Source organism: Vipera berus (assembly GCF_964194415.1).
Source record: "Vipera berus genome assembly, chromosome: 6".
Taxonomy (NCBI): domain Eukaryota; kingdom Metazoa; phylum Chordata; class Lepidosauria; order Squamata; family Viperidae; genus Vipera; species Vipera berus.
This window is the reverse complement of record NC_138208.1, coordinates 56,938,025-56,965,328: the sequence shown is the minus strand read 5'-3', so window position 1 is coordinate 56,965,328 and position 27,304 is coordinate 56,938,025. Positions and strand designations below refer to the sequence as shown.

The window sequence follows — 27,304 nt, the reverse complement described above, 5'->3', positions numbered from 1 at the left end:
CACTTCAACAGTTCATTTAGAGACTGTTCAAAGTTACAACAACAATGAAAAAAGTGACTTATGACCACATTTTACGCTTACAATCTTTGAAGCATCCCCATGATCATGTGATCAAGATTCAGATGCTTAGCAACTGGTTCATATTTATGACCACTGCTGTGTCCCAAGGTCATGTGATCTCCTTTTGCAACCCTTCGACAAGCAAAATCAATGGGGAAGGCAGATTCACTTAACAACCTGTTAATAACTTAACAACTGCAGTGATTCACTTAACAACTATGACAAGAAAAGTAGTAAAATGGGGCAAAACTCACTTAACAAATATCTTGCTTAAGACCATAAATTTTGGGCTCAATTGAGATTATACATTGAGGACTACCTATATATCACAAAATAAGTAACATTTCAAAAGCAAGGAGTACATGGAAACCTAAGCACTGAACAAATGTAACCAACCTGCAAACTTTAGTTACACATAAGGACCTGCTGTCAAACACACGAGATAAAAAAACAAGGGGAATTAAAACATATGATATAAACAAAATTCTGTTATTACTCTAGGATTTTTTAGAGCGTAAAAATTCATACTTCCTTTATTTCAAGCATCTTTAACATGTATCAATATATTTTATGCAGTTTAAGTTGGTAGAAAGTGGGCAACAGTGCAGTATATCTCTGGATTAGAAATCTCAGCTTGCACAGAATAGTATGAAGTGGCTTGGGTAAAATTATGTATTAGTTGTACTTGTGAGACTCAAATGTGCCAACATTAACTAGTAATGTTCTTGTTGTCATTAGGGAAGAATAAGGGAGAGAGGTTTACACCTTCTCTGTATTAGTAAAAGATAGTATATGAGAGCCTTGATTGTCCAAAGCAATAATAGATAACAAAGATCAGTATATATAGATTCATTGATGATGATCATGATATAAAAATTGTGTGTTGGGATTTTAGAATAGCAGAGTACAAATGAACAAATGAAAGCAAAAAAGTAGGAATGTTGTATATTTATTTTTAAAAGAGAATAAAGATATAATAAATCTGAATGAATACATGTTTTCCAATTATAGGAATACTATATTATCATTATACTATCACACTGCTCTTGGGAGTGGTGTTGATGCAGGGAAGGTGCAGATTTAATTAGGAATTAAATGGCTAAAACGGATGTCAGAAAGTATTCATTAGTAGAATCTAGGTTGTGAATACATATAAAATACATAATTTAGTAATAGTTGCATGTTGTGCTGAAAAGAATGGTGATAATAAAAGAACCAGTGTATAACTTTTATGAAAGATTGTTCATTATTTTGAATGTTCATATTCACAATGCTTGATGGAATTATGAAATAACAAGTGCTGTGAATTTGAAAAAAAAATGCATATAATAAGGCTACTAAAATGAGGTGAAAACAATGGCCGAAGTGTATTGAGATAGAAGTACAGTTAGAAAAATATAGTCAAAAAGAGCAAGGAATATTTAAGAACAAAGGAGGCAGACAAATGCAGTATTTTTTGCGGAAATTTTAAAAATGTGTTGGAACTCGCTCAAAAGGAATAAGGACTTTCCAACAGATTAACTGGAATTCAAAGTCTGCAATGATTTTGGATGAAGCTGACAAATGGGAGTACTGACAATACTTGTGTTGTTAATATAAAAGTCTGCAGGAGAATGATACTAATAAGTAAAAGAATGGAACTGAAAAAAGATAAATAGGAAGACTAGAGGAATAGTTAGTATAATTGAAGAAATATTAAAATATGGATGTGAATTGATTATGCAGACAGCTATGTGATCTGTTTACTACAGGGAGTGCAGAATTATTAGGCAAGTTGTATTTTTGAGGATTAATTTTATTATTGAACAACAACCATGTTCTCAATGAACCCAAAAAACTCATTAATATCAAAGCTGAATATTTTTGGAAGTAGTTTTTAGTTTGTTTTTAGTTATAGCTATTTTAGGGGGATATCTGTGTGTGCAGGTGACTATTACTGTGCATAATTATTAGGCAACTTAACAAAAAACAAATATATACCCATTTCAATTATTTATTTTTACCAGTGAAACCAATATAACATCTCAACATTCACAAATATACATTTCTGTCATTCAAAAACATAACAAAAACAAATCAGTGACCAATATAGCCACCTTTCTTTGCAAGGACACTCAAAAGCCTGCCATCCATGGATTCTGTCAGTGTTTTGATCTGTTCACCATCAACATTGCGTGCAGCAGCAACCACAGCCTCCCAGACACTGTTCAGAGAGGTGTACTGTTTTCCCTCCTTGTAAATCTCACATTTGATGATGGACCACAGGTTCTCAATGGGGTTCAGATCAGGTGAACAAGGAGGCCATGTCATTAGATTTCCTTCTTTTATACCCTTTCTTGCCAGCCACGCTGTGGAGTACTTGGACGCGTGTGATGGAGCATTGTCCTGCATGAAAATCATGTTTTTCTTGAAGGATGCAGACTTCTTCCTGTACCACTGCTTGAAGAAGGTGTCTTCCAGAAACTGGCAGTAGGACTGGGAGTTGAGCTTGACTCCATCCTCAACCCGAAAAGGCCCCACAAGCTCATCTTTGATGATACCAGCCCAAACCAGTACTCCACCTCCACCTTGCTGGCGTCTGAGTCGGACTGGAGCTCTCTGCCCTTTACCAATCCAGCCACGGGCCCATCCATCTGGCCCATCAAGACTCACTCTCATTTCATCAGTCCATAAAACCTTAGAAAAATCAGTCTTGAGATATTTCTTGGCCCAGTCTTGACGTTTCAGCTTGTGTGTCTTGTTCAGTGGTGGTCGTCTTTCAGCCTTTCTTACCTTGGCCATGTCTCTGAGTATTGCACACCTTGTGCTTTTGGGCACTCCAGTGATGTTGCAGCTCTGAAATATGGCCAAACTGGTGGCAAGTGGCATCTTGGCAGCTGCACGCTTGACTTTTCTCAGTTCATGGGCAGTTATTTTGCGCCTTGGTTTCTCCACACGCTTCTTGCGACCCTGTTGACTATTTTGAATGAAACGCTTGATTGTTCGATGATCACGCTTCAGAAGCTTTGCAATTTTAAGAGTGCTGCATCCCTCTGCAAGATATCTCACTATTTTTGACTTTTCTGAGCCTGTCAAGTCCTTCTTTTGACCCATTTTGCCAAAGGAAAGGAAGTTGCCTAATAATTATGCACACCTGATACAGGGTGTTGATGTCATTAGACCACACCCCTTCTCATTACAGAGATGCACATCACCTAATATGCTTACTTGGTAGTAGGCTTTCGAGCCTATACAGCTTGGAGTAAGACAACATGCATAAAGAGGATGATGTGGTCAAAATACTCATTTGCCTAATAATTCTGCACTCCCTGTATATGAATGAAAAATAAATGGATGCAAAATAATTGGAAGAATTCAATTACTGTTTCCCCATTCAAGAGAAAAGGTAACAAGTAATTGCAGAAACTATAGAGAAAGTAGTTGGTTAAGAGTCCCTACAAAGTTTTTTTGGAAGAATTCTGATTGAAAAGATATGAGAAGTAACAATAAGAAAAATTTAAGAAATGTGGTGACACTTTATACCAAGAGATATAAAGTATCACCACATGCAACTTCAGCATGCAACTCAGTAGTACAAAAATGTTTTATTATACAATTTGGAAGTCCATGTTAAAAGTGAATAGGGTGATGTTACTAAATGTTCTGCTTGAGTGTGGACTTGAAGAATGCAATAAGAACTGTGAATTATTAAAAATATTTAGTGCATAGTTCACAATGAGCAAAACAAAGATGTGAGAGAAATAAAAATGGATATTAAATGAATGTGAATACAAAAGGGAAGACCAGAATGAACAATGAGATTACCTGCAATTTAGGCTAGTCTCGTTTCTTCTCTTTTCTAGATGAAAATATTGAACCAGTCAATTCTGTTTCTAAGTTGCAATTCCATTTTCCTGAAGAAATCATATTTGCTTCAAGTGCAAACCACCAATTACTGTTATTGAATAATTTATAAACTATGCTCCTAATAAGAAACAGATTCGTATCATCTCATCCCTAACATATGAAAGAGGAAGCACGAGGGGCAAGAAATCAGATGGTGTTCTAGACACAAAACCACATCACGGTATACATTTCATTAAAAATTATCCAAATGGAGGGCTTCTTATGTTACCAATTAAACAAAATGGGCAATTCTTCCATCTTTCCTTCCTTAATGTTCAGAATAATTGACAACCAAAAATCTGTCAGGGCAAGCAACCAGAATCACTCATGAAAAACAAAGTCAGTAAATTTATTATCTGTCACCTATGCTACAATTATCTCGCCGGATTGTCTTCCCCTGAACCAACCTGCATCTTAGGGGAGGTCAAGCATCTGCCACTTGCAGCTGGGCAAGTACTCCAAGCTATGCATTCACTTGACCCCTCCTTCCAGCCTGTATGGCAGTTTTCCAACAAGACCAATTTGAAAATATGATTTCTAAAATGTAACAATATTATGCATGCATTCAATTGCTACAGAATGTATATGATTACTATCTTGTTGTGCTGATATGATAAACTTTCACCTGCAAAGTTTTATCAGCTCCACATGTAGCTATTCTTTGATGGTCCTGGGAAGAACAAGCATGGTAAACGGCATCTGTATGTGGATGCATAACCAAACGGTACATATTCTTCACTGATGTTTTATTGCTAGATTATATAAAAATAAGAAAGGTATTATTTTACTATCTTTTTAAAGATTATATATACATTAATATTTTCAATTTTTCAAACCATAACAAGCCATGCAAAACATGTATAAACATATTTATGTTCTATAAATAACTATTTATTTTTGACAGATTGTAGTCCCTAAAATAATAATTTATTTTCAAGGACTCAAGGGTTGTTTTAAAAATGTTACTATTTTTTTAACTGACTTGGAACTTTTCACATTATCAGCAATCACTTCTCTGTATAATTTTAATTCCATGTAAAATTCTACGCACGTATCTCAATAGAGAAAAAACAAATAGAACAGTAAAATAATGTACAATTGGTTACCATGTATGACAATCTATTTGTAGTCTGAGAAATCTGTCTTCCTGTCTATTACAGAAATACTATGCATACAAGAAATGTATTGCAATGAAGTTTGGACTTTAGTTTGGAAGAAACCTCCAGTGGAGCAAACAGCAGTATACTATGGAATCACAGACTCGAAGGAGTCAATTTAGACCAGTGTTTCTCGATCTTTGCAACTTTAATCTGTGTAAACTTCATTCCCAGAACTGCAACTGCAAGAGCAATGCTGGCTGAGGAATTATGGGAATTGAAGTTCACAGAACTTAAAGCTGCCAAGGTTTTAGCAATTGAGTCCTAGTCTCCCTTAGTGCAGGAATCCATCCCACCATTTTTTTAAATAACAGGTTCCACTTTCAAATTATACTTTTTGAACATGAATTGGAATCTAATTTCCTCTAATTTAATTCCATTATTCCATGTCCCATTTGGCTAAATCCAAGATCTAGATTTAAATATAAATCTGAAGAACTGCTTAAAATATTCTCTCTATTTAATCCTAGTTGATATTCAAATGAGTCAGTATTCAGTCAATATAAACCATCTATGCTAACAGCAAGCAATTTCTATTTTTCCTTAATCAGAAATTTAGTGTCCTACAGTAAAAAGATGGTACTGAAATATTCTGAAAAACAAAAGTTTTAGCAGCCAGTATCTATAAAGTCTGAATATAATACTTTGTATTAAAATACAGAATATAACTTTTAAATGCACGCCTATAAAGTTTGCTATTGACTTGGGATCAAATATTTCAATATATATTTAACAGACTTTGAAAATGACATGAAAAAAATATATGTTTACATCCATTCCACATAAAGTGATCCTTTACTAAGTTCTTGTTGAGCTTGTAATTTTGCTTGTCGATACACTTCTGAATTTTCTGGCTGACACAGTCCCAGCTGTACAATGTCTAGAAATGGAAGATGTCCAAGGAGATGCCCATTCAAGGACAGAAATTCTTGGAAGTTTTCCCGTGCATTAGGATCCTGTGAATAAGAAATATTGTTGCATTAAAATGGTAGTAGATAATGTCCTGATTTAGCAAGGAAAATTGAGTTAAATGGAATCTTTTAATGATTCTATCAATGCATTTACCCTATCTTTTCCTCACTTTGTTGTTTTTTCTATGGTTGATTTATAATTACAAATGCACTGGAAAGACATTTTTATTTTCTTTACAAACAAAATCCAGAGACTCATCTATACTGTTTCTACACAAAGTACTATAATCATCCTGATATGTTCATGAATCAAATGACATATAAATTCTATTCAATAAAACATAAAATAATTTTAACTAGGAAAGTTCTGTTGAACTTGACTGGTAACTTAACAAAGTTGACCAAACGATTATTACAATTTATTTTACATATCATATTATACCTTCTGATCCAGTATTTTACTGTATTCAACATATTCATGAATCAAATGAGCAGGCCCTAATAATTCTGTTTTTATTTTAATCCAATCTAATGAGAACATGAGAGCACATAGCTCCTGTAATAAAAAATGTAGAGAAAAGATGTTATATTCAACAAAATTTTAAAATGTTATGCAACTTAATATTTTAAGGAAAAGAATGAATGTATAATCCCAACATTCCTACATGAAGTACAAGGAGGCTTAGAAATACTACTAAACTTTATTTCATTATTCATATATGCCATATGACTAATTAGACTTTGCTATATATCTACATTTCATCAGATCTAACATATTAAAATCATTTGGCTAATGTGTGGTCTTAGAGGTTGAATTAATAACTTAGTAAATAAATAATATACAAGGTAGTCCTTGATTTACAACCACAGTTGGGACTGGAATTTCTGAGTCATTGTGGTTGTCAAATAAGATGCCACATTATACTTTGCTCAACTTTGGCAAGCCTGGCACTCACAGCTGTGGCTGTTAAACAATCATATGGTTATTAAGTGGAGCACAAGTGTGCCTTAGAAGGTGGGAGACACCCTGAGAGGCCCAGGGCAAGCCATGTATGAGTTGGGGTTGTTGCTGCAGTCAGTGCAAAACGGCAGCTGTCCCCGCTTGGCCCTGAAATGTGATACTCCCTGAGAGAAGCACTGGCCTAGGCCTGAAGTAGAGGCCTGTGGCTTTCAGAGAACTTCTACCACCTAAGCTTTGATTTTAGCTGTGGTGTCACTGAGGAATGCCGCCAACCCCACCACCACCTACCTATCTTTCCTTGCCCTAGGCCGCTCTGCACAGTGTCCCATTGCTTAGCACTCTGGAGGATCTATCACCTCAGAGCGGTTTCTGAATTGAGATGTCCTGAAATCATGCTAGAATTGGCTCTGAGGCGGCTTCAGGAAAGAAGGTCTAGTGCAACAGGGATCTACGTTGGAGGCCACATAGTTCTCTCAACACCAGAAGAAAAATGCCTGGACACAGGCATTGGAGAACAGTATAAGTTAACATTTCTAAGTAGCAGTATAGTACACTAGTGCTCACATTGAGGGCTGAGGTGATGACAGCCGGCTAAGACTGTCCAAGGGTCCAGGCCTTTACTTCACCATGTCACAGGTATCTCAGGGGAAGTCCGTCTTAACTTTGAATAGTTGCTAGGCAAAGTAGTCAAAGACTACCTGTACTATTTCAATTTTTATAGAACTTATATTCAAATGCTTGAAATTAATGAACTATGCAAACATTCTTTGATTCTGGACTGACTCAAAGGACAAAATGTTTTATTTCAAGAAATGCATATGAAAATTCATATAGAAATGCAGGTATAGAAAAACATATTTTTCTTTCTTGTAGGTACAGAAACAAAAACATATTTAAGCCATAAAATGTTTTACAAAGTTTCACAAGAAAATTTATCCCCCTAGAAAGAAACTATTTTCTTGTATACAAGGGTATAGAAATAAAAATCAGTGCAACTTACATCATGCATATTGGCACCTGCCATATGGTAAGCCAGAAAATTATACCAATACATGCAGTCCTCCTCTGATGAAATAGGTATACCATATTTATAATATTTCTTGAACTGATGAACTACTTTTTTATGTAGCTCCTACAAAAATCAAATGTCTATTAATACAGTAATGGCATTCAAACTAAAATAGTCTCACTACTTTGCAACACTATATTGAATTAAAATCTCCCAAAGATACACTGTTATAAAAATAAACAAAGTTCAGTAATTTCTTTTGCCCTACTCACAAACTGAGAATGTTATGCTCTGGTGAAACTATTACTGCATGAAAGTAAAAGCAAAACCAATTGATATCTAGTCCTTTTAATTCTAACTTGAATGCATGTCTGCATGCAAATATACAATATTCGAAGCTTGTAGTGCTAAGCAGTCTAAATTCACTTATACAACCAATAGGAAGATGGATCATTGAAAAAAATAAAATTAAGGCTGGCTTTACTAAGAAGTATTTTACCAGGCAGGATCAGAGAATCAAAGAATCAAAAGAAACTTTGGCTACCACCAGGGAGGTTTCACATCTACTTTTCAGTAAGTTATAGAGATCTTATGATGGCTTTACCTACTGAGCCACATATCATCACTCTTCTGTGCAGATTCAAAGTGGTACATTTTCAATCTCTTCTATCTTCCAACTTTATTTATATATTATTATTTATTTCTTATATTTATATGTTGCCTTTTGTCCAGGAGCTTAAGAGAATCCCTTAAGTCAGGGGTGTCAAATTTGCAACATCACATGACGTGTCGTGACATATCACGACTTTTTTTCCATTGCCAGTAATGTGGCGGGTGCGGTTTCGCCATGACACATTCGGCCATGGGCCGGCAGTTTAACTCCCCTGCCTTAAGTAGAAATTTACCTCTAAATTTCACATCTGTCTTTGTTTGCTAATTGAATGCTAGCTGAATAATCTTAACCCACTTCTCTGTCACTCAAGGCCCATAGTTCTTTAAAATGCTTATCAGAGTTAAAGTATTATCTAAGCACTTTTTGTATTAGACTGTTTTTCTGTCTTTTTGCTTGTATGGACCCATGGCTAGCCAATGTCACAAGGATCTATTAATAAATTTCCCACATGAACAAAATGCATTTTTAGAGTACAATTCCAAAACTATCTGAAAAGATGAATTAATATCAAATTAAAAATAAAAGTCTTCTTAGAGCTATTGATTATATTTGTTTGTTTGTGTGTGTCTCTTTCTCTCTCTCTCTGGGTATATTCTACTATATATAATGGCAGAACTATGAAAGTGGTTTGCTCTTTCAGAGTGCCAAGTCTAGCTATGTAGTAGTTGTGGTGCCTGGTGATACCCCATTTAAATGTTGACCAGGTTTGTCCCTTCTTAATTTTTTGAAATCCATTAGAAACAGCTAGATGCTGCCACTAATAAGTATAAAATAGGAAGTGCAATTGCAAGACAAGGAATTCTAATACTATATTATGAATTTTGTATACTGATTATTTTTATACTTGCTTCCTAAATAAACCATTTGTCAATGCTGCAAACATTGACATGTTTTTGCACTGACAATATAAGAGGCAACCTTTTGCTTTAACTGTTTGGCTTCGAATCACTAAAGCGTGGGAGGAATTCAACCCGGATGTTTTGAGAAGATAAGGGATAGCTGCTTCAGAAGGGAAGTGAAACTTCATGTATTAAACTAATTGGTGAATGTGATTCATGAGGTGTAATTAAGGGAGGGAATTCTATATGATATCATGTGTTAAGGGGAGAATTCAGATTCTGGCATCCATCCATGAGTGCGATGCTTCATTCTCATTATTATAGACTTTTAGAAAAACAATGCCTGAATGTTGTTTGAACTGTCTCATTAATCGGAACCATGACACCATTATTACAAATTAAATCATACTTGAAGCTCATTGCGATTCTTCTCCATAAGAAAATCAAGTTGAAGAGCATGCAAATAATAACAGAATGATTTTCCATTTTGATCACAAAATAGGAGAGATTTGTTGACAAATTCTTGCAGTATGTCTTCAACTTCTTCAGTCTCCATATCCCAAAGAATACAGAATACCTAACAAGCAAACAAACAAACAAAAATAGGTGAATGAAATGAACAATCATTTTGTACTTCATTAGGTAAAAATAATCTGAAAAAATTCAATAGAACGTATTGAAATCTCATTTGCAAGTACTGAAAAGAAAGATTGTTAGTATGGAAACCAATATACAAACAAATCCTGAGTAAGACTATTTTCAATGTCCTAAAATTGTTTACTATATATTCATTTTGTTAAATACTGATTGAAAATAAGCATTTTAAAGAATATTTCTCTACTATTGAGAATGGTGACTGTCCTTTTAAAATTAAAAAAACCCAAGAATCTCAAATTTAAATTTGCAACTCTGATTTCACAAATGAAATGTAGTGAAACATTGACTTGCTAATTATTCACAATTTTCTTTAAATATTTAAATAATATACAGGGAAACAACAATAATGTTTGTGGTATGATTATCAATATTTCAAATTTTAATATGTACTGGTAAAATTTATACTATTATAGTTACTTACTTTTTACTTCAGAAAAACCTATAATCTTAAAAATTTTATATTACTTTAAAGTGTTTAAAATATTTAATAAGATATTTAGATATTTATACAGCAAGTATAATAAAGTTAAATATTGTTGCAACCTTATTGATTCTTAGTACATTCTGAAGTATGTACCAATAGGTACAGTAGAAATCATATTGAATTCAGGGAAAGAATGAATATAAACTAATCTTGTATATCAACAATTTTCCAGATAGAAAATATTATTCTGCAACCACACCATTCAGTTAGATATACTAATAATAAACCCTATTTTAAAAGATATTTTATCTGTGTCATCTTAACTGTTAACTAGTCCTGCACAACTAGCCCTGTGAAGTGTATATAGAGATTCTCAGTCTCCCCTAGTCCAGGGGTCAGAAAGCCACGGCTCTTTCATCCCTCTGGTGTGGCTCCCAGTCCTCTGCCCAGTCTTCCGCCAGCTAAAAAAAAAAAGTTCAATCAATCAATTCCAACTTCTCATGAAAAAAAGAGATCTCGTGAAGTTGGAATTGATTAATTGAACTTTTAGTCCCACAAACAAAACAGGTTTGCGGGCAGTCGACAAGCTTTTGTTTGTAAAACTGCACACGGCGGTGGAGGAAATGACAGAGGACCGCGTCACAGCTGGAAAGAAGGCGCCACATGGGTACGATTGGCAGTGCGGGGGTGGTGGTGTTTCTGCCAAGCATCTTGTACAGAGCCAGGCAAACGGGCCGGGTGGGGGGAGCTGCCAATTCCGCTACCATGAGGCTTGTCAGATTCCCCCCAGTGGCCATGATCTCCCCAGCCAGCCAGTCACCACTGCCCAACCTACCCCTCACCTGACCAGCCAGCTGGCACAAAGCCTCACCACTCCTCTCCTCCTCGTTCTCCTCCCCACTCTGCTCCAAGTTGAAGAAAGTGGAGGTGCAGCAGTGGGATTGCTCTCAATAAGGCGGGTGCACACAAGTGAGCAGTGCACCCAGCTCTTATTGTTTGAGAGCAATCCTTCGGCTGCGCCTCCACTTTCTTCAATTCGGATGGAGCTGCTGGGGTCCTCTTGAGAGGGAAGGACGAGCTTTGCTGCTGGGCCATGCCTGGGCTATGCCCTGCCGCTGCCTCCCCAACTCCACCTTGGCTGCTGAGGAAAGCCAGAGTGGCAGGGCAGCCCTTGCGGGGGAGGTAGGAGGGAAAAGCAGTGGCAGGGCGTGCTCCGCACAGGGGAGGTAGGAGGGAAAAGTGGTGGCAGCAGGGTGTCTGCACAGGGGAGGTAGGAGACAAAAGGGGCGGCAGCAGGGCACTCCGCGCAGGGGAGGTAGGAGAGAAAAGCGGCAGCAGAGCACGCTCCACGTGGGGGAACTAGGAGGGAAAAGTGGTGGCAGGACATGCTCCACGTGGGGGAGGTAGCAGGGAAAAGTGACGGCAGGGCGCACTCCATGCAGGGGAAGTAGGAGGGAAAAGTGGTGGCAGGGCACACTCTGCACAGGGGAGGTAGAAGAAAGCAGCAGCAGCAGGGTGCTCCGTGTGTGAGGGGTAAGCAGCAGCAGCAGTGGGGTGCTGGGGGGGTGAAGTAGCAGGGTTTTGTGGCTCCCAGTGTTTTCTGTGGGAAAGGAGTCCAAATGGCTCTTTGAGTGTTTTAAGGTTGCCGACCCCTGTCCTAGTCCTTCTTTTATCTAAACTGGTCATTCCCAAATCCTGCAACCGTTCTTCATGTTTTAGTTTCCAGACCTTTAATCATCTTACTTGCTTTCTTTGCATTTTTTCCAAAGTCTCAACATCTTCTTTCTAATGTGGTGACCAAAACTGGATGAAATATTCCAGATGTTGCCTTATTAAGGTTTTATAAAGCAGTACTAATACTACATGTGATTTTGATTCTATGCCTCTGTTTATAGAACCAAGGATTGTATTAGCTTTTTTGGCTGCTGCCGCACACTGCTAACTCATGTTTAAGTGATCATCCACTAGGACTCCAAGGTCCCTCTCACAGTTACTGTTTTTGAGCCAAGTTTCGCCTAATTTGTACATGTACCTTTGGTTTTTCCTGCCCAGGTGTAAGACCCTGCTTTTCTTCATATTAAATATCATTTTGTTAGATAGTGCCCATTGTTCAAGTCTGTCAAGATCTTTTTGGATTCTGAACTTGTCTTCTAGGGTGCTGGCTATTCCTGTCAGCTTAGTGTCATCTGCAAATTTGATGAGATCCCCTTCTATTCCCTTCTCTAAGTCATTTATGAAAATATTGAAGAGTACTGGGCCTAAGACACAACCTTGTGGTACCCCATTGCTTACTTCCCTCCATGTAGATGTAGTACCATTAAGGACTACTCGTTGAGTACGATTTGTCAGCCAGTTACAAATCCATCCGTTGGTGTCTATCTCACATTTTTCTAGCTTACCAAGAAGTAGGTTGTGGTCTACTTTGTCAAATGCCTTGCTGAAGTCTAAATATACTATGTCCACAGCATTTCGCTGGTCTACTAATTTAGTCACTTTGTCAAAGAATGAAATAAGATTGGCTTGGCATGATCTGTTTTTAACAAACCTGTGCTGACTACTAGTTATAACTTTATTTGTTTCTAGATGTTCACATATTTTTTTCCCCCAGTATCTTCCCAGGTATTGATATCAGGTTGATTGGTCTGTAGTTTCCTGAGTCTGTTTTTTTATATACTTTATTTTAAAATATTTTAAAATGCTTTTTTAAAATATATTTTACCTTTGAAGGCACTTTAACATCCTTTTGAAGAACAGAAAGATCTCTGTAATAAACTTTAAAATTTTCTGGCAACATATCAACACTTATAGACATTGCTTCATCAAGTGCTTCATAATCATAAGATGAGGATTTCCGTATTCTTTTAAACTGTTTGTTTTGAAGTTGTCTAAGGTAGTATTCCCAGCGATTGGGAAAGTCTCGCAATAACGCTCCTATTAATGATACTACAAGAGGAGAACCTAAAATAGAAGAATAAGTAAAAGTAAAACTGAACAAAAAGAAATCAAATTGCTTTTTGAAGGCCTTATTGGGGATATTAACAAAACAAAAAAGTTAAAAATTCCCTAACTCTTCCCCATCAAATGAAATGACCCTTTTCATCTTTGTATTCAAAAGTACACTTCAAAACAATTGACTGAATTAGCAGAGATGGTGAAATAAATTGCTTTGGTAAGAGACAATGCACTAGACAGCTTTATAAGAGACTGGAAGCCATTTGTGGACTTTCTATGTGTTAAATACAATAACAGATGATTAACAGAGGGATGTGAAGTTTAGTCTAATGTTTGGGCTAACCTGTTGACTGTTTTTTAAAATATATGTGTACACACATACACATTGGGTCAATCTGATTATCAGATAGAGACCCCCCCTCACAAATAAATATTTGTTTATTTAATATAGTATTCTTGTTAAATAGGGATGGGAATGCTTATAACTACCGGTATATGTAGACCTGTTGCGTAAAGGGGAGGAGAATTTATCAGGGTGGTTTTTTCCAGCATCCAGCCAGGATGGATGGATAGGTATGTTTAATGTTACAATTATTTGATATTTGGGTCATTTTTTTCTTTCTTGTACACATTTTTTTTTGCCGTTGTTAGTGTTGGATGTATGTTTTTCTGTTTTGCATTTTATACTTGTTGATAAAACTATATATAACTATATAAAACTATTGTATGTGTATGTATGTATGTGAGTGTGTGTATATATACACACACACTTAAGAATATTCATATCTGTTTTGCATTTTATACGTTGATAAAACTAAATATATTTATTTGCAGCTTATTTGCAGTCTCCTCCTTTCTGACTTTGGGAGTTTGAAGATAGATGCGAGCACAGAACAAACACAAAAGTAAAGAAGGCTTCAAGAGCAATGCAAGTGTAAACTCTATGAAGTCCTGAAATATTTTCCAGAAAAATAATTTTTGCATGTAATTCAAGAAGTAGAGAAAAAGACCATTTTTTGTATTTTCTCGTTATTAGAATACATATTAAAACTCTGGAAAGGCAAATCATACAGGTTAAAATAACAAACAAAGCCCAAGTTGCTTTGCCTTTTAAAATTTAGAAACTCTAAGATGCTCAATGACTACATTTCAATTTTAAATTAGCATATATGCAGTTACAAATATGTTGAAAATCTATTACTTTTTTGATGAGAGGCCTATTAACATAACAGGAAAAAGTTTACCTTTGCATTCTCTAACAATATGATCAGCTTTTTCCGGCAGCTCTGTTACTTTCATATTAACGAACAGGGATAAAATTTCAAGTGCTTTTTCATGTGCTAATCCACTTTCTACAGAAACTTCATATTTATTGCCTGAATATAGGATCAGAAATATTTGATTTAAAGCATAAATGTTTCTCCACAACTGAATTAAAGTGCTATACACTCATCTTTGAATCAGCAAAAACTGCCATGAGGTTTGTTGTTTCCATTGCCAATTTTTGTCTTGCCTCAGTTTTCATTTACTTTGAATAGTTCTGTCCATGAATGCACATGCAATCATAGTAAACAAAGCAACTGGTTTATCCTATAGGCTTTGCTTTGTTCTGTCTTATGCAAGACATTAATTGGCATTAAAAAATCATCTGCCAATCATCACATTGGAACAGGAAATGAACAGTCTGGTTATTTTCATTAGTTTTTGATGTTTAAGGAAAATGCTACATTTAAGGCTTGATTCTCTTAGCATTTTTATATAAATGTTTCATTTTATCAATTTATACAGAATTAAAAGGAGGTAATATTCATTATTCAGTTTGTACTGTGTATTTTATTTATAAGATTTTATGATTATATATTGTTTATATCATCCCTAAAAGAGCTTGGAATTGTTTTATACTTAAGCTGAACACGTTATTCTAAGTTTCCAGAATTCTTTAGATCTCCATTTCCCATTTATACTTCACTTCTTACAGAATATATTTTGTTTTCAAAATTTAAAGGCACATTTTTTGACAATTTCCCTCACAATCCTCAATATATGTTACATTATTCAGATTATTTTCTATAAATTAAACATAATGGTAACAAGATAATCTCTCCTCTTTCAATCTCTCTGTTACTGTTAGGTAAAGGTAAAGATTCCCCCGCACATGCGTGCTAGTCATTTTCAACTCTAGGGGCCGGTGCTCATCTCCGTTTCAAAGCTGAAGAGCCAGCACTTGTCCGAGGACGTCTCCGTGGTCATGTGGCCGGCATGACTAGACGCCAAAGGCACACGGAACGTACAATTTTCTCAAGGCAATATTATTTTTTGGCTTCATATAATGGATGTATCACTGCATGCTCTTAATAAGGGTTAATGAAATAATAGCAACAAAACTCATGCCAGTATGAAAGGTAAAAACAACCCTTACCAGTTACAGAATCTGCTACACTCCTGTCTCTGCTGGTGACAAGAATCTGACACTGATTATCAAAAGCTTTTAAAACCCAGGAATCCCAAATATCATCAAGTATCAAGAGAGATCTGTTACAAAAAAGATGATAAAACTTGAAATTAAACAGCACATCTACTTTAAGAAGGTTCTTCATACAGTATATAACAATGCATTTCCTTTTTCGAAATATCCTATCTAAAAAGGAGCCCAATGTAATTCCAGAAAATAATAGCAATGTTTTACGATGTACAAGCAGGTGGTATATATACATTCCTACATACTTTGAAGCACTTTTGGGAATAAAGTCCAAAGCACTGTGTAGCATTTTAATTGCATCCTTCATAGTATCTGAATTTAACTATTTTAAACTTTTGTTTCTTTTTTAATCAAAAAGAGTCTTAGAGATCAATGCTTCTTTTAAAAAGATAAATTTGGCATTTGGGCTTAATTTATGACAAAATAGGGGTCAAAAGAGGCAAAATAAATAAAAATTAAATATTAGTCTGAATATTAAGAAAGCATATATTTATGCACATTCATAATTATATTGTTATGCTGCTCCCTTTCTGGAATTTTTAAATCATTTTTTCAAAATGGAAAATCTTCAACAAAACACATCAGCAAAAAATGATAAATTCTTAATATCATCTTTTATGCATAAATCACAGCAGACAAAACCAATTTTTCAAATGAAACATTATTTATTTTTACATTTATATACTATTTTCCTTACAAACAATAATATTCTAAGATTGGTTGAGCTGAGAGAGAGACTGGCACAGGGGGTGTCTATGCCCAATAGAGGACTAGAACTCATGGCCTGCAATTTAACCAGTACATTAAACCATATACCTTAAAAATCTGAAAAAGAGTCAGTGCACTTCAGAAAGCAAACAGTTAGAATTTAAGCTGATAGATACTAAGAATTTTGAAATTTACTTATGCAGAAAATAAAGCAGTGTGAATTTTAATTCATAATCCCTGATGGATCAAGACTCCAAAGTCGTTCAATGAAAGAATACATGTAAATAAATGATTATACAAATAAAATATCAGAATGACAACTACTAGTTTTGTATGGAACCAATTCACTAATATTTTGTTATAAAATGTGTTTGATTGAATTTTAAGCTACATAGCGTATTTATTGGAAACCTCTATAAATGTAGGAATTTGAAACAAACAATTCTAGTCAAGTTGATTTAAAATTATAGATAGCAAATGCAAGTCTGTTCTACTGACATTACCTTGGGCTCGTGCGCAACAGCAACAAACGAAGGCGATCTTTTGCTTCCTCAATATTAAATGGTGGCCTTTGTGAATAAGTGAAGTCCTGATCTAATCTCAGGCAAAGATTTTGGAGTTTCATTAGCAGACCTGCTTTATCCTGTTTTCCAACAGAAACCCAATGCACTCCTCCTGGGAAGCAATCTAAGAAAAAAATACATGTTAAAATTAAAACATATCAGTGAACATTAATGATTCTTAAAAGAAACCTCAAATATATTTATTTATTTATTTATTTATTTATTTAATTTATATACCGCCCTTCTCTCAGAGACTCAGGGCGGTTAACAGGGCAATACGTAAAAGACAGATACAAAAGTTAAAATTATTAAAACATGATTAAACAATGCCCATAGTACAAATTTAAAATTAAAGTCATAATAACAAACCCACCCCATCCCATCAGGCCAGGCCCGCTTCCTTAAAGAGATGGGTTTTAAGGTCGCGCCGGAAGGAGCGGAGGTCGGGCGCCATCCGGAGCTCTACCGGAAGATGGTTCCATAAGTCCGGTGCACCCACAGAGAACGCTCTCCCCCTGGGGGCCACCAGTCGGCATTCTTTGACCGGCGGCACCCTGAGGAGGCCCTCTCTGTGGGAGCGTACTGGGCGGAGGGAAGTTGACGCCGGCTGCAGGTGCTCCCCAAGGTATTCTGGACCCATGCCATGGAGGGCTTTGTAGGTCATTACCATATTGAGTTGGGGCTATATAAAAAGTTGACTGAACAATGACAGTCATTGCTTTCCTCTGCTTTTTTGTCTTCCCTAGTTATCACTTTTTCTTTTATAAGACTAAATGTTGAGAGTAGAGGCTGTCTTTTTTCTAAGGAGCATATACAAAGTCAAATTATCCTCTAAGGAACAATAGCATGAACCTCCTAAATATTAGATGGCTCCATGAGGCCCAAAATGCTACATGTATCAAGCTATGTAATTCTAATTTTATTAATTTTACAGTTGTCTACAGCATTTGATTACCCTGGCTGATACTGAAAATGTAAGCATCTTTGAGATTAATTAGCACTCTAACAAGAGAAAACCACAAAAGCCAGAAGTAGGAAAAATAAACAGACAGTAACAAACTGTTTCCATTCTGTCCCCAAGCTATGATCCCACTGAGCAGTAAAACAAGACTTTAGCCGGCAAAACATTTTTTTTGTTATTCTTCATAAGACTATAGTGAATACAGGAAATGATTTCATGATCTGCAAAGGTTTATTCTCTGCTTTCCATTTATTGTTATATTTCTGTATATACTTGCAGATAAGCTGAGGATTTTAGGTTCCAAAAGAAAGCCCCAAAATTGGATTTAAAGTCCTTGAACTTTGGGATAAATACAAAACGCAGACGGTGGAACAAGACCAGGAATGATCCTGCAAACACTCCAGCTGACCGAACACGGATGAGACAGGGAGGAAGGATACCGCAAGACACGTGCACACCTACGCGTGGAGAACCTGCCGAACGCGGATGGTGCAGCAAGACGGAGAATGATCCAGCAGCTACTCTGATTGACCGGGTGAGGACAAGGCAGGGGGGAAGGGCACTACAACGGGTTCACACACCTATGCGTAAGGAACAATTGGAGATGAGACTGACAGGAATGAACAGTGGAAGGCATGAACGACGTGGATACACCAGAGAAAAAAGGGGGGAGTGGCAATAGAATGGCACATGTAACACCAGTTCAGGACACGCAACTCATGATGACTGCGGGAGGGGGGCGTTTGAAAGATGGGTCACTAATAACACCATAAAGCCGGAAGCAAGAAAGATGGGTTGAGAAGACAGATAAGGCAGAAGAGGGGGCACAGCAAGGAGGGGCAGGGTTGACAGGAGTAGGAACGGTAAAGAAAAGAACAACAGGAGGAAAGAAAGCACCAGGACTAGGATATGTGCAAGGAGATGAGGGATAATTAGGGCAATTACGGTTAGGTAGGACGGACAGCCCTGTTACACGATCAATAGGCAGAGCAATGTCAACAAGGTGTATAAACAAACTCTCCACCCCTAAAACTCACTCTGATGACGCTGACAGTGGATCAGCAAAAGCTAAGGTTGTTTTAGGTTTGTAAAAAGTTGTTTTTATTATTTTAACAATAAACAGCTGCTTTGTATTCATCCCAGTGTTTGAGGACTTTATACTATGTGTGTGTGTGTGTGTGTGTGTGTGTGTATGTATATTTGTGTGTGTGTATGCTCAGCCGCAGAGAAGCAAACCCTTGAATGTTTAACCAAGTACTATGAAAATGTGCCTCCCCCAGATAAGTCAATCATTGAAATTTTTGTATTTTAATTTTCATAGTTGGCTTATCCATTGCTGTTGCTTTTCACAGTATTTTGGTTAAAACTTGAGGGTCGGCTTCTACACAGATAGGCTTACATGCAAGTCTATACAGGATACTGTTGATATATTTTACTGTGTAAATTGCCATGAGTCTGGAGTTGGTTGTAGTCCTCAACTTACAATCATTTGTTCAGTAACCATTTGAACTTATAACAGCACTGAACAAATGATGGTTAAGACTTGTCCTTCGAGTTTTGACTATCTCAGCACCACCATATTCACATGATGACTATCTGGATACTTGGCAAATGATGCACATTTACAACCAGTTGTGGTGCCCTGTCATCACAGAAAGTCAATGGGGAGTATGGCAGAGAAGGTTGCAACTAGGGTAAAGTAACCCTTCATGGATTACTGCCTTGTCGTGGCGAAGGGGCTTGCATAATTCAATGAAGCTATGAGCTATGCCGTGCAGGGCCACCCAAGACGGACAGGTCATAGCAGAGTTCTGACAAAACGTGATCCACTGGAGAAAGAAATGGCAACCCACTCCAGTATCTTTGCCATGAAAACCCTATGGACAGTACCAAAAGGCAAAACGATATGACGCTGGAAGATGAGCCCCTCAGGTCGGAAGGCGTCCAATATGCTACTGGGGAAGAGCAGAGGGCTAGTACTAGTAGCGCCAGAAAGAATGAAGCGACTGGGCCAAAGCCGAAAGGACGCTCAGCTGTGGATATGTCTGGTGGTGAAAGGAAAGTCCGATGCTGTAAAGATTTTTTCTCCATAGGAACCTGGAATGTAAGATCCATGAATCAAGGAAAGCTGGACGTGGTCAAACAAGAGATGACAAGACTGAACATCGACATCTTAGGTATCAGCGAACTAAAATGGACAGGAATGGGTGAATTTAATTCAGATGACCATCAGGTATACTACTGCGGGCAAGAATCCCTCAGAAGAAATGGAGTAGCCTTCATAGTCAATAAAAGAGTAGGAAAAGCAATACTGAGATACAATCTCAAAATGACAGAATGATCTCAGTTCGAATCCAAGGCAAACCATTCAATATCACAGTAGTCCAGGTCTATGCCCCAACCACCGGTGCTGAAGAGGATGAAATTGACCGGTTCTATGAAGCCCTACAGCACCTTATAGAACTAACACCAAAAATGATGTCCTTATCATCATGGGGGATTGGAATGCTAAAGTAGGAAGCCAAAAGATAACCGGAATAACAGGCAAGTTTGGCCTTGGAGTACAAAATGAAGCAGGGCACAGGCTGATAGAATTTTGTCAAGAGAATACGATGGTCATAGCAAACACTCTTTTCCAACAACCCAAGAGACGGCTTTACACATGGACATCACCAGACAGTCAACACAGAAATCAGATTGACTATGTGCTCTGCAGCCAAAGATGGAGAAGCTCTATACAGTCAGTAAAAACAAGACCAGGAGCTGACTGTGGCTCAGACCATGAGCTTCTCGTTGCAAAGTTTAGGCTTAAACTGAAGAAAGTAGGGAAAAGCGCTAGGCCAGTCAGGTATGAATTAAATCATATCCCTGTTGAATATACAGTAGAGGTGACAAGTAGATTTAAGGAATTAGATCTGATAGACAAAGTGCCTGAAGAACTATGGACAGAGGTTTGCAACATTGTACAAGAGGTAACAACCAAACCCATCCCAAAGAAAAAGAAATGCAAGAAAGCAAAATGGCTGTCTGAGGAAGCTTTGCAAATAGCTGAGGAAAGGAGGGAAGCGAAAGGCAAGGGAGAAAAAGAAAGATATGCCCAATTGAATGCAGAATTCCAGAGAATAGCTAGAAGAGATAAGAATGCCTTCTTAAATGAACAGTGCAAAGAAATAGAAGAAAACAATAGAACAGGGAGGACCAGAGATCTTTTCAAGAAAATTGGAGATGAAGTTCAATGCAAAAATGGGCATGATAAAGGACCAAAATGGCAGGGACCTAACAGAGGCAGAAGAGATTAAGAAGAGATGGCAAAATTACACAGAAGAACTATACAAGAATGAGCTTAATGTCCCTGATAATCACAATGAGGTGGTCACTGACCTCGAGCCAGACATCCTAGAATGTGAAGTGAAGTGGGCCTTAGAAAAGCTGAGCAACAACAAAGCTAGTGGAGGTGACAGTATTCCAGCTGAGCTATTCAAAATCTTAAAAGACGATGCAGTAAAAGTGCTACACTCAATTTGCCAGCAAATTTGGAAAACTCAACAGTGGCCACAGGATTGGAAAAGATCACTTTACGTTCCAATTCCAAAGAAAGGCAGTGCCAAAGAATGTTCAAACTATTGCACCATTGCACTCATTTCTCATGCTAGTAAAGTTATGCTTAAAATCCTACAAGCTAAACTTCAGCAGTATGTGGATCAAGAACTACCAGAAGTACAGGCAGGATTTCGAAGAGTCAGAGGAACTAGAGATCAAATTGCCAACATACGCTGGATCATGGAGAAAGCTAGAGAGTTCCAGAAAAACATCTGCTTCATTGAAGCCTTTGATTGTGTGGATCATAACAAACTGTGGCAAGTCCTTAAAGAGATGGGTGTACCAGACCATCTTATTTGTCTCTTGAGAAACCTATATGCGGGCCAAGAAGCAACAGTGAGAACTGGTCACGGAACCACTGATTGGTTCAAAATTGGGAAAGGAGTCCGGCAAGGCTGTATACTGTCACTTTGCCTGTTTAACTTACCGGTATATGCAGAGCACATCATGAGAAAGGCAGGGCTAGATGAATCAAAAGTTGGAATAAAGATTGCTGGAAGAAATATCAACAACCTAAGATAAGCAGATGATACCACTCTAATGGCAGAAAGTGAAGAGGAACTGAAGAGTCTCTTGTTGCGAGTGAAGAAGGAGAGTGCAAAACTTGGGTTGAAACTAAACATTAAGAAAACCAAGATCATGGCATCCGGCCCTCTCAATTCCTGGCAAATAGATGGGGAAGAAATGGAGGTAGTGACAGATTTTATTTTCCTGGGCTCCAAGATCACTGCAGATGGGGACTGTAGCCAAGAAATTAAAAGACGCTTGCTCCTGGGGAGGAAAGCCATGGCAAATCTAGACAACACACTAAAAAGCAGAGACATCACCCTGTCAACAAAAGTGTGTATAGTCAAGGCTATGGTCTTCCCAGTTGCAATGTATGGCAGTGAAAGTTGGACCATAAAAAAGGCTGAGCGCCAAAGAATTGAGGCCTTTGAACTATGGTGCTGGAGAAGACTCCTACGAGTCCCTTGGACTGCAAGGCGATCAAACCGGTCAGTCCTAGAGGAGATCAACCATGACTGCTCTTTAGAAGGCCAGATCCTGAAGCTAAAACTCAAATACTTTGGCCACCTAATGAGAAGGAAGGACTCACTGGAGAAGAGCCTAATGCTGGGAAAGATTGAGGGCAAGAGAAGAATGGGACGACAGAGAATGAGGTGGCTGGATGGAGTCACTGAAGCAGTAGGCGTGAGCTTAAATGGATTCCAGAAGATGGTAGAGGACAGGAAAGCCTGGAGGAACATTGTCCATAGGGTCGCGATGGGTCGGACACGACTTCGCAACTAACAACAACAACCCTTGTACCCGCATTCTCAGCCCTTTTGTCCTTAGGTCAGCCTCACCTGAACCCTCTATGGCTTCCTCATATCCTCCCTCCTTCTCACACAACCCCTCACCTCTTATGCACCCCATCAATCCACACCTCTTGTTCACCCCTGGCACCCCTGCAAACCTTTCCCAACTTATTAAGATTTTTTTTTGTATCAGATATTGACTCTGAACATTTACAATAAACAACAACTGAGTAATATTACTTCTTTCCTCCCTTACTCATATTCCAAAATTATATTTTGGTTCTCTGTGTCAGGGGTCCCCAACCCCTGGTCCGTGGATGGGTACTGGGCCACGGCATGCCAGCAACCAGTCCACACAAACAAGCAAAGCCCTATGCGTGGGATGCAGGCAGCACACAAAACCACACACTCTCTGGTCCATGGAAAAACCTTTCTCCACAGAACCAGTACCTGGTGCCCAAAAGGTTGGGACTTCTGCTCTATGTCATTTGGGCACTGTAAGATTATTATACAGCATGTTCAAAACTAAATTGTAACCTTCTGTTTGAAATGGATTCTATTTTGAAGACAAATCACAATCTTCAATAAACTATGAAAGTGAATTAGGATGCTACATTAATAGAAAATATATAAATACCTTTTAAAAGATCATGGTTACGTAGAATTTCTGCTGCCAAAACAGACTTTCCACAACCTGCCATGCCGTAAATAATCACCCATCCTGGATCATTTCTTAACCTGTATAGATTCTCCTGTATTTTTTTTAGTAATTCTGGACGAGTAACAAATACTACTGGCCTCTGTGGAACTCCACCTTCAGAAAGGGTAGTCTTAACTTAAATTCAGAAAGAAAGACAAACAAACAAAAATAATAGCAGCCAGTATCTTAAGATGATATAAAATAAAGAGCAGCAAAATAATTTTGACTTTGATATTTAATACTATCTTCCCCTCCAGTAGAGACTGGTACTAGCCACAAGGAAAGGAGGAGAATCATTGAAAACAGTGCCTCTTATTTGCAATCCCTGGAGCTGGTCTAGCAAGGTATCATGGTCAATGGTATTGAAAACTTCTGAGAAATCCAGAAGACCCAGGATGGCCAAGCCCTCCAAAGGTTATTCACAAGTGTGACCAATGCAAAAATTAATTCACGTGTTTCCGTGCTTTATTTGTCTGGGATTGTAATCACTTTAAGGTGAAAAGGATACTATATTAGGAAAATTGCAAATACTATTAACAATTATACTAAGAATTTGGAATATTCCATTATTTTGTTAGCTTTCCTTATTCAGCACAATTTTAGGTATCAATAAACATAAAGATAGTTTTGGTATTTTAAATCCCTACACATTACTCACAAAATTATTATAGTCCATTATAAAAAGCATATAGTGAACCAGAAAATGTCAATCATTTAGAAATGAAAAATCATTTAGAAAGGGAGATTATAATTCAGTGTTTCCTTAAACTGTAACTTGTTTTGTTATAATTCAATCAAATTTAAAAGTCAGAGAGATACACTTTTAGGAATATATCACAAATCTGCCACTCTTAATAATTATTTCTGTAAAAAGTACACATATACACACTACTTGTCATATTGTTAGTTTTTGTTGATTGGGGCAACATGTAATCTCTAGTAAAAAAAATCATAACTAACCATATGAAGTTATACCACTCTCAGAATTTTTTTTATTTGAAGGTGAAATAATAGGGAGGCCATCTTGAAGGAGAGCAGCAAGATCTTTGTATCCTTCCTGTCGTAAAGCATTGTAGAAAGATATATATGCACAATTATCTTTGGCAATAATTAATTTTAGAAGCATGGCTGCCTGTTCTTTTCGTGTAGTCTAGTAGAGAAAAGAATAAAATGTAGATTTAGTACTACAATTTATTTACTATGTAGCTCTCTAAAAGTCTACAATTTCAATATGCATTAAAAAGTGATGTTACTAAAATTCTTTATATTTGTTGCTGAATAGGGAAGTCATTTCTGTATTTTTCATTTCCTTTACATATTCTTACCCGTAATTTTCCTTTCCTCTTTTCTATTTCTTTCTTCTTTTCTGCACCTTCTTTTACTTTTTCTTCTTTTTTTAATTTTGTAATAGTTTTTATTGTTGTGTACCAAAAACCCCCAAACCCCTTTCAGTATACACTTGGTATTTTTTTCTGGACTGATGCACCAGACTTAATGAAGAAGAGATGACAACTCCTACACTATTTAAATAACATTCTTGGCAAAGTTAAATACTTTTCCAATCAAATGTTACCCATCTCTACTCTAAGATTCTCTAAGTTCATTGGAATATATTTCTAGGTGAATGTTCATAGCTCTGCATAGGATTATTGAATTTTTCTCATTATAATAATTAAGCACATAAAATATATATTATTCTCACCTGAGCATACAATTGTCCTTATCTGGACAACTGTTTATAAAATCTTAAAAGAAATTAGTTCCCAAAAAATTGTACATTAATCCCCAAGTTACAAGCGTTCACTTAACGCTTGTTCGAAGTTACGCGATAAGTGACGCCTAGTGCTTACAAGCAGGTCCCGAAATTACGAATATTGCAGCACCAGGGCAGTCGTTCACCCTTACAAGCGACTGCAGTGACACTGCAACATTCACCATGGTTATTCCCTCCCTCCCCACTGCTGCCCCGGGTCTCCCTAGGCATTAGGCCTTAAATACTCATCCTGCAAAGATCGAGATCCTTCATTTTCTTGGCTGCTCCAGGCCTTCGGTACATTCACAGAGAATGGAGGCCTAAGGTAACACAAGATCACATGAGATCAATGGGGCGAGATCTCATGCTACTGATCTCACATGATCTCATGGTACTTTAGGCTTCTCTGTAACAGAGAAGGGACCTGAAGCTGGCGCTGGACGCCTTCTCCAGGCTGCTGCCACCAGGATGTGAGGCTGGGGAAACGGACCAGTCTATAATTATAATGGTAGGTTTATTTTAACAGTGAGAGACATAATAAAAACAAAAAAACCCAGAAAAATGCACCTCAAAAAAGTTATAAATTAATTTGCATTTTAATGAGCAAAATAAGTATTTGATCCCCTATCAATCAGCAAGATTTCTGGCTCCCAGGTGTCTTTTAACAGGTAACGAGCTAAGATTAGGAGCACTCTCTTAAAGGGAGTGCTCCTAATCTCTGTTTGTTACCTGTATAAAAGACACCTGTCCACAGAAGCAATTAATCAATCAGATTCCAAATCCGTCACCATGGCCAAGACCAAAGAACTGTCCAAGGATGTCAGGGACAAGATTGTAGACCTACACAAGTCTGAATGGGTTACAAAACTATTGCCAAGCAACTTGGTGAGAAGGTGACAACAGTTGGTACACTATTCGCAAATGGAAGAAACACAAAATAACTGTTAATCTCCCTCGGTGTGGGGCTTCATGCAAGATCTCACCTCATGGAGTTTCAATGATCATGAGAATGGTGAGGAATCAAACCAGAACTACACAGGAGGATGTTGTCAATGATCTCAAAGCAGCTGATCATAGTTACCAAGAAAACAATTGGTAACACACTATGCCGTGAAGGACTGAAATCCTGCAGTACCCACAAGGTCCCCCTGCTCAAGAAAGCACATGTACAGGCCCATCTGAAGTTTGCTAATGAACATCTGAATGATTCAGAGGAGAACTAGGTGAAAGTGTTGTGGTCAGATGAGACTAAAATCAAACTATTTGGTATCAACTCAACTCACCATGTTTGGAGAAGGAGGAATGCTGCCTATGACCCCAAGAACACCATCCCCACCGTCACACATGGAGGTGGAAACATTATGCTTTGAGGGTGTTTTTCTAATGGGACAGGACAACTTCACCGCATCAAAGGAATGATGGATGGGGCCATGTACTGTCAAATATTGGGTGAGAACCTCCTTCCCTCAGCCGGGAATTGAAAATGGGTCGTAGATGGGTATTCCAGCATGGCAATGACCCAAAACACACGGCCAAGGCAACAAAGAAGTGAATCAAGAAGAAGCACATTAAGGTCCTGGAGTACCCTAGCTAGTCTCCAGATCTTAATCCCATATAAAATCTGTAGAGGGAGTTGAAGGTTCGAGATGCCAAACATCAGCCTCGAAACCTTAATGACTTGGAAAGGATCTACAAGGGGGAGTGGGACAAAATC

General features: G+C 37.5%; 1 protein-coding gene across 7 annotated transcripts in view; it reads right to left on the bottom strand.

Moving 5' to 3' along the window:
- APAF1 (apoptotic peptidase activating factor 1) overlaps window positions 1–27,304 on the bottom strand; it is a 70,910-nt gene that overhangs the window by 39,406 nt on the left and 4,200 nt on the right. For 6 of the 7 annotated variants that reach the window (XM_081331199.1, XM_081331200.1, XM_081331194.1 and 3 more), the window contains 11 exons: window positions 24,798–24,987; window positions 23,775–23,972; window positions 17,219–17,402; window positions 15,948–16,060; window positions 14,773–14,904; window positions 13,296–13,534; window positions 9,905–10,072; window positions 7,975–8,106; window positions 6,456–6,569; window positions 5,874–6,058; window positions 4,571–4,697 (listed from right to left, as the gene is read on the bottom strand). In XM_081331199.1, coding sequence (XP_081187325.1) covers window positions 4,571–4,697; window positions 5,874–6,058; window positions 6,456–6,569; window positions 7,975–8,106; window positions 9,905–10,072; window positions 13,296–13,534; window positions 14,773–14,904; window positions 15,948–16,060; window positions 17,219–17,402; window positions 23,775–23,972; window positions 24,798–24,987 — 1,782 coding nt within the window. The remainder of the gene's footprint in view (window positions 1–4,570; window positions 4,698–5,873; window positions 6,059–6,455; window positions 6,570–7,974; window positions 8,107–9,904; window positions 10,073–13,295; window positions 13,535–14,772; window positions 14,905–15,947; window positions 16,061–17,218; window positions 17,403–23,774; window positions 23,973–24,797; window positions 24,988–27,304) is intronic. The other variant, XM_081331197.1, reaches the window with a different exon arrangement.